General features: G+C 32.1%; 1 protein-coding gene across 1 annotated transcript in view; it reads left to right on the top strand.

Moving 5' to 3' along the window:
- The first annotated feature begins 7,151 nt into the window (after positions 1-7,151).
- The window catches only part of LOC149568856 (cytochrome b561 and DOMON domain-containing protein At3g61750-like), a 38,929-nt gene continuing 36,854 nt past the window's right edge, over positions 7,152-9,226 (top strand). Inside the window, exon 1 of the mRNA XM_089821734.1 lies at positions 7,152-7,801. Within this exon, the coding sequence (XP_089677860.1) occupies positions 7,601-7,801 (201 nt within the window). The 5' untranslated portion in view covers positions 7,152-7,600. The remainder of the gene's footprint in view (positions 7,802-9,226) is intronic.

Here is a 9,226-nt window from a genome sequence, read left to right as displayed (position 1 = left end):
AGGGGCAGGCACTACAATGGGAGTACTGGATAGAATCCAAGAAAGTGTTGCGGTAGGTACTATGACATTGAAATCACTTGCAAGTGTCTTTGAGAATTTATAGTCCAAATATTGGGAGGACTACAAGTTGTACAATTTGTCATGTGTTACATCTGCATTTTCTTTTCCATTTCTTATGAGAGTGTTTCAAGGTTGGGAACCACTTCAACATCCTTTGCATGGTTTACAGATAATGTCATTGTGGCAAAGGCTTTTGCAAGGGAATGAGCCTCATGATTATGGTATTTACACAAAAGCAAAACTTGCTTCTTCAACTCCTTACACTTAACTCTTCACTAAAGTTATTCTTCCAACAGTGAGAATAGTTGCCACAAATTCCTAGGAGCCAAGGGACCCTGAACCTATGCTGTGTTTTTTGGAGACATGGGAGAAGTTACTACTGGCTTCAGTAATTCATAACATTCTAGATCATATAGCGATGCCCAAATTAACAGCAATAGTAGGTACTTGGGATCCTCGCAAGGAGATTGTGTCAATACATGCATGGTTACATCTATGGCTTCCATTATTGGGCTACTGTATCGATCCTTTATATCCAACCATTCATTATAAGCTAAGAAATGCGCTTCATGCCTAGCATGCAAGTGATGCATCTACATATGCAATTTTATCACCTTGGAAAACTATATTTGATCCTACTAGCTGGGAACAACTAATTGTTCATTTTATTGTACCTAAGCTGATGACAGTTCTATCGAAATTTGTAATCAACCTAGCTAATTAGCAACTAGACCAATTTATTTGGGTTATGGCTTGTTTCTTTCTAAAAATATCTTCTATGGTTTTTTTTGTAAAATTTTTTGTGAACTCTACCCATTTTTCCTAGTTTGCACTATTTGTGTGTAGGATTTTGAGATAAGTCACTTAGCATGGGTTGAGTGAGTTTTATCATTTAATTATTTGGATTTTGGAATATGTATGCATCTGGATCAATTTTTATGTTGTGCTAAGATGTAATAAGCACCTTAAAAAGACCTCTCTATATATATACATACATACATAGACAGACACATATGTGTGTGTATGTGTGTATATATATACACACATACATATACATAAAGAAAAGCTTCTCTATATATACATACATACATAGAAACACACATATGTGTGCATATGTATGTATATATAAATATACATATACATAAAGAGAAGCTTCTCTAATCACTTGTTAGGGTAAATATCAAGGGATACATACAAATACATAAAGAGAATCTTCTCTAATCTCTGATGAACAAGTACTAGACTAGGCAGATATGATGTCCTTGAGTACTTTGCCTCCAGAGGATAGAAAATGGACTTCTGGCCAACAAAGCCAATAGATTTTAGGTACTTAAATCTTTGTTAATTCATCTTGATAAAAATATTATGTAAAATATATTTTTGCCTCTTCCTCTATACTAGGTCTTTGATGGTTGTAGGTATGAAAATCCAATCTACATCGGTAATTTTTTACAATCCATTTCAAAATAATTCCTTGGTGTATTAGCTCTATTCCTATTCATTTGATTTTCATTGTTTTCATTTTTTATCAAATCATGTTGCTCATTTGTTGTAGAGATACTATGGATGAATATGCTTTGGGAACTCAAAGGCTTAGCAATAAAATTTTGTCTCCTATTTGAAAATATTGGGCTAACACTAGACTGTTTCCTTGACATGTGCGAAAAAATGAGACAAAGAATGAGAATGAATTTCTACCCACCCTGCCTAAGACTAGATAGTGATGTGGGTAGAAAATCGCCTCAACTTGATTTTTTTTGGAGGGATGTTTGAATATTATATTAAGATCAGGATGACATCAAGAAGAATGACGTTGAGGATGGAATCCTCAATCTCCATACCAATAACATCCCCAAGGGAATGGTGGCTCTAGAACAGATCTTTGACTTAGGACCCCAAGTGAAAGAAATTCTTCTCTAGTCACATGCTGGGGGAAATATAAAGAGATACATGTTTAGAAGGAAAAGAAAAGAACAGTTACATAGGTACCTATTCTCCCTTTGAAGAAAATCACAGAGAAAGGGCATGAAGATTACAAGGGCACAACACAACAATGAAATAGCAGAGTAAGGGAACAAAGATCACAAGGGCACGATAAGGAAATACAAAGATCCCAAGCAAGGACATGAAAATGAAATGTAGTGATCACAAGGGCACAACAACAAAATCCTAGATCTCCACTGGTATCCACGAAGGGCATGTCAACGAAATGCAGAGATCACAAGGGTATGACAATGAAATACAGTGATCACAAGGACACAACAATGAAATCTCCACCAACATTCAGAGCTCTCCACCCTCGTTCAGAGCTCTCACCCCTCTTTTATGCACATTTCTCCACAATCAATCAAAACAAAAGGGGAATGATTTATGTCATGTTTTTTTTTTAAATACTCACGTGGGTATCACAATTGTGATGCCAACATCGATATTGCGATGACGTCGGGAACAATTGCAAAAAATACATGAAAATCACCCACAAATTATCCTGTCATCACAATTTGACCCCAAATGTTGTAGTGTATAATTCTCTTTAAATCAATTGGCTCATTTGCACATTTACCTTTACATACTTTTAATCAAATTTACATTCCACGAAAGAGGGCTTTCTTGCTTACTTCCTTAATATAATTTGGGTTTAGCATCAACATACCTTTATCTCCATGGGCTTCGCTAGTCTAACTTGAGTTGTATTGAGAGTTATGTTTGAAAGCCCCTCTTTCTCTTGTATTGAAGTAGAGGCCCTGTATTTTTCTATCCTATCTTGTGTGTCCATTTTTTCATTAAACAGTTATGTAAGGTAATTAATTTCAAAACTCAAATATTCAGGGAGGAAGGAAATTCTTTTTGGTGGACACCACAATTTGGTCCATACTTATATTTATAGTCACAAGGGTAGGCATACTAGCTTATTTAAATCTCTATGTACACTTGTGGTTATGGATATAAATATTGAAAAATATTAAGTTTTCATAAAAATGATCTATGAATAAGATACGATTATTGTACACTCACTGATATGGTATGAAGACATCTCTATGCCAACTCTAACTTATCTAAAGATTTTTATGATATATATCGGATTACCTTTGGTTAGAACTATCTAGCTTCTTAATACATAACTCGTAAGGTTTGTATTCCTAACAAATACATTAATATGTGTGTGTGTAGATGAAGTCTCATGTATCTTGGTTGTTTGGTCATTTTCATTCTTTGACACTATATAAAATTACAGGTACTTAGAGAGTCCTTAATTTGTCTATGGATTTGGGTTTTATGTTGATTTCCATATATTCTTGGCTATTATTTCTCCCTCTATCATTATGTATGGTTGTCAATCTCCCCTTGGACAAACTTAAGGACTGGATATTTGTTCAAATATATGGCCTTATAGGCAACTCATGTTAACTCTTAATTTGTGGGCACAAATATTCGTTTTGACTATCCCTAAGATTCTAGATAGACAATGATCTTTACATCATCTCATGGCTTAATGAGGAGTCTTAGTGATTACATTTCATTCTATTAATGTTTTTCATCCAAGGATTACTAAAAATGATCTTATTCCAAGTAGGGTCTAAGTTTTCCATTTGCAAATCATCATGGAAGAATTGAAGGATCCATAAAGATGATTAACCTAAGATCATTTCCTATCAAATTTCACTTCAAGTGTATGAACTAATCAATCCTCTTTATATTATACAATAGTATCTTAGTTAAGGGATAAAGGTGCAAGTTTATGTTATAGATGGTATGCCTTATATAAAGACCCATACTATATAAGATGGGGCTCATGTAATGTATTGGTAGTAAGTTGGACAATCTGTCCCAAGCTATACCAAGGGTTTTGTTCCTTGTTCCCTACACTTGAATGGGGTTCCATATATTTTTATTAATTAGTTATTATCTACCCAATTAAATACAATTAATATTTATAATAAAAATATTACAAGGTTAATGAAACCTCTCATCTTAACATTCTCTCACTTGACATTTCCATTGTGAAACATAAACAAGGCCTAAAATATAAATCAAATGCTAGAAGATGCAAGGTCCATGGCCTCTCTATACCAACTTTTTTTTTTGTGCTTTGTGGCTTAGTGGGATAATCCATATCATTAACTAAGGGGTAAACCTTTTGTATCACAAATCTACCACCCTCAATCATGTCGAGATAAGGTGAAATTGAACATCAATGTGCTTTACATACAAGAATGGTACAATGAGTTTTGTTCAAAAAAATAACACTTTAGCTATCATAATTGATCTTAACATGTTTGTACTCAAAGATAACACACATAGTACTTGAAGTTTGTAAGTAAATTGCCCCTTAATAAGCACACGTTTCAGTCATAATGAGCTACTTCCATAGTGGATTATGAAATAATATGTTGTCACTTATTCATCTATATGATACATCCTCCAAATAAATTAAACAAATAATTAGCCATGGATCTCTTATTGACAAAAAGCTAGCCTAATATAAATAAATACCATATATATTGACTATTTGACTCAAATATTTAGTCCAATGATAATATATATTGTACTTTGAATTCCCTTAAAAATAATAAAACAATCTATCTATGTAAGTCTCATGCACTGTATTAGGTTTAGACATAAACTTACCAAGAGCTCCCACCACTTGGGAAATGTTTAGTCTTAAAAAGATCATGTCATATATAAATATAATTATGACACTAAAATATAAAACATTAAATATAACCTTAGAATCCTCATCTAATTCAAGATATTGTTTAATGAAAAATTAGTACCAACATATGAAAAATATAAATAATTTTATAAATATACATATTAAGCTTCTATAATAGATTCCTAAAATAGTTACTCTAACCGAGCCAAATATTCATTCTAACTCGGTCTTTATCGATCTCCACACATAAAATATAATTCATAGCCCTCAAATATCTCATTTCAAAGGAAGAAGAAAATGAAAATTTGTGCTCTCTACTAATTCCTTTACTACTTTAAATGAATAATATGTCATCTTGATAAACAAGATAATAATTATAAATTGATCATCAATTAATTTGAGATAAATACAATTATCACATTTGTTCCTAAAACATCTTAGGTCCAATGTGAAGGTGTGTAACTTCGAATATTGCATCTATAATGACTATTACAGAACAGACAATGAAAATTTCAACCTACAAACCAGTTTATCCTATACTTTTACCATAATTGATCTTGCTATTTCATGTATATATTTCTCTCTCAAGACACCCATTCAAGAAACTAGTTTATACACCCATTGAAGAAACTAATTTTTACATCCATTTGACTTACTTCTAGATAATATGTAGTAGTAGCAAAAGTAGAAAATATAATAGAAATTTATTTTACAAGAAGAAGCATTTCTCCAAAGGTAACTCCCTCAATGTAGGAGTTCTCTTTCGATGCTAGTCATGCCTTGTACCTTCCATCAACTCAAGAACCTACGACATTTAATAATGTAGCATAACATAGTTGAGGAATGTGTTGCATTAAATTTATATTCCTCGAACCATATATATGACTTAGGTCCAACAACAAGTTATCAATAGCATACTAAAAAATAATGCATGCAATATGATTGAGATCTCTACCTAGATCCCAAGTATGCACTACTTAATGCCTAAGACTAAGGTTTATTAGTCACGCTCAAAGAATGACATAAAATACCAAAATCATTTCCTCTCATGGAACTTGTTGCTTTTTCCTCCATCCCCCCCAATGAAATCTTTCTCCATGCCCAACTCAAAGTTTGAGGCTTCCTACTACTAGTCGTTGATGGAGATTCGATTGAGCTACTAGAGAAAATCCCACCAAGAAAAAGATAATATCTGCCAGACCAAAATATCACATTGATTCTATTAATTGTAAACAAAAATAAAAGAGATTAGCATGGAATGATGGTAGGTCATCTCATTTGAACTTAAAACAAACACCAAAATAATCCTTTAAATAATTAAAAAGCCACCTTTTGCCAATAGTGGGGTGTTGTGATGATTAAGTTGTCGTGTTGTTGTTCTTTCCATTAAGGTTCAAACCCCATTAGAGATGAGGTCCTTCATATGTGGCCTCCCCTGTTTATAGCTCTAACTCAAAAGTTTACCCATCTTTTAAACAAAAAATAAAAAGCCACCTTCACCCCATATTAGGTTAAAATATTTAAAATATTGGACAAGAGTAGAAGAGTTTTATTATTTTGTATGTCCCAACATTTATTTATATATTATGTTGACCCTCTTGAATGTTGTAATCATTGATCAAAATTTGGTCTAATGACTTAAACATTTGGTAGATGACATAGGTGACACAATATTTAAAGTTTTGATGGCATGGAACTTGTTGAGCTAAATAAACTAGATGCTATTGTAAACATATCGTGTGAATTAAGTATCTTAATATTTCACTATTTGTGCTTTGTTAGATTATTTGAGTTACACTTATTTTTTTCTATAAATTTAAGCATCATAGTAGGGTTTCTATTTTTCGTACGAGGCGATCACATCAGTTTATTGCAAATAGAAGTCGAGCTCTTCAAAGAAGACCAAGTTCATAAGCATCAAATATGTGATGATGATGTAATGCTGCAAAATCATCCTTTGAATGCTTTATTACCAAACAAACTTATTGGTTAATACATCATTCTCTTCATCATGCTGGTTTAGAAGATGTGTACAAATATAAATAATCACTTAACTTTAGACTAGTCATGCACTTATAGATAAACCTTAAAACAAAAAATAAATTGGTATTTTGAAGTAGAAAGATTTGATTATATGATATGATCCTAAGAAAGTAAATACTATGATCAGTTAACAAAATAGACTTGACTTGAAAATTTGAAGAAGCATATGACATAATCCTATGAAAGAAAATACTATGAATAGTAATTAGTCCAAAAACACAAGGGAATTCATCTGAAATTTTGAAGAAGTGCCAAATAAAGCAAATTGAATGTTATGATTACACATTCGAGTTGAAAGAAAAAGGCACACTCTCGATGTTGCATCCCAACAAAATATCCAAAAGTGATGGGGACACCAAAGAATAAAAACTCTTAGGTACAGAAAGTAGTGGACGGGAAAATATTGGTAGATCCAACATATTTCGAAAGGGAGATGAAAGACGTCAGAAGTAGGTAGGGAAGGACAGGGAATTATCATGTGAAAGTGGTTGAGACAATTCAGAGTACATCATTAGGTGAGGGAAAAGTCACGGAATCGGTAGGAGTTAAATTTCAAGATCGCCATGAAAAGAACTCGGAATTTTTTTTGCAGAGGATGAAACCCTATTTTATATTTTGAAACAGTCAAGCTAATTAAAGTATTGTTAATGTCTAAAACACAACCACCGGAGGTGGAGTATGTAATCTGTAAACTTATTATATCGTTTTACACAATCATGGCGGAGAATTTCTAATGCCTGTGAAAAGGGGGGATATCATCAGTGTACCTTGAAAAAAACGCAAAAAAGGCAGTCATAAATGTAAGGAGAGATCTCTGGCCTCAGATCTGAATTTTCTGCGCAAATGGAGTATTTTCGTACTGCATTTCATTCGAAATGCGCGCTGAGTTTGCAGGCGGCGTGGATTTCAGCTTTGCTGTGTCTTCTGCAAATGATCGGACAATATTATGCGCAGTCTTCGGACACCTGCAATGCAAATCTTGAGCTCGATCTTGCTTTTGATACTACCGATTGTGTTAATGTCGGAAACGATTTCATTCTCCGGGTATGTTGCTCTCTCACAATTCATATGAAAAATGTTCTAGCAAATTTTGATTTCTGCCTCATGTAAGATTCAAACTCTGCTCGGCAGGCTGTGACTTTAGTGCTACTGACTAGAGTAAGGGCTTAAATTATTATGAATTGAGAAATCATGACAAATCTGTCTGGAAATTTCGATTTAGGACTAGTGTTTGGGAAAGTAGGATAAATCTCTTGGAAAAAAATTGATTTTGGAAGAGTGTTTGAGATATTAGGACAAATATCTTGAGAGATATTCGATTAGTGTCCAGAGGTCGAGAAAGTTTGACGAATCTCTGGAGAAAATTCAATTTAGGAAGAATGTTTGAGACATTATGTCGAATCTCTGAAGAAAATTCAATTTAGGAAGAATGTTCGAGACATTATGTCAAATCTCTGAAGAACATCTGGTTTTGGAAGATTGCTGGTTTCGAGTTAAACTTACTAGTTTTTCTTTCCCTCATATCTGTACCAGATTAATATTTTTTTTAAGAGAGATCGCATTTTTCACTTCCTTCCGCAAATGAAGTCACGATTCAATGTCTATACGAAGTTTATTAATAGTGGAAAATGAAAATTGAAAAATCTTAAAATTAAGAATTAAGAATTTTATTTACAAATCATTTTAATAAAATAGAAATAAAATAAAGTGTACGTGTATAATAGAAATAATGTGTAGTGTATGTGTATTTATACCATAAAATTATTTGCTTCCAACAAAGATTAATAAACGGAAAACTTAAAAGTATCTCTTTATTTTACAAATGATTTATTAATAGAAATATTAATAATGAATATTTAAACTATCACGTTCTTATTAAATAAATGTTTATCATATATATATATCCAATTCTTAGACATTAAGGCAGTGAAATGTTTTAAGCGAAAGCTTACCTACTAAATGGGACCCTCACTTGATGCTTAGGGGGAGAAAATGTGGGTAGAAATAAGAAATGTGACCTACTTACAAACACTATGACGTCTTCAACTTTCATCGCCTTGACAAGTTATTTAGTTGTAACTTCGTAATCAAATGTTACAGCCAACAGCAAAACAACGTTCTGACGTTCTATTTTATGATACACTTGAATAGGTATCGGTTTGTTTTTGTTTTTTAATAGTGGTGTTTTTAAATGAGAGGATTATAATAGGATAAAAACATATTTATGATTTTTTTTTGCTCCGTATATTTATCAAAATTTAATTTATTATATAAATTATTAAATATATGAAAAATGAGTATCAAAGTCATTTATAAATTAAGTTTTATTTAATCATAGTTTTAAAAAATTAAATATTTTGATTAAATTAATAGAAAAGTTTATTATAATTTTTATTAATTATTTTGAATTTAATTAATTTAAAGTTAATATGACACTATTTATCTATTTTAATTTTTTCTATAACAAAG

Source organism: Cupressus sempervirens, chromosome 3 (assembly GCF_028749045.1).
Source record: "Cupressus sempervirens isolate cs-2001-9-10 chromosome 3, ASM2874904v1, whole genome shotgun sequence".
Lineage (NCBI taxonomy): Eukaryota > Viridiplantae > Streptophyta > Pinopsida > Cupressales > Cupressaceae > Cupressus > Cupressus sempervirens.
Note: the sequence above shows the minus strand (reverse complement) of the source record. Positions and strands in the feature narration are given on the sequence as shown.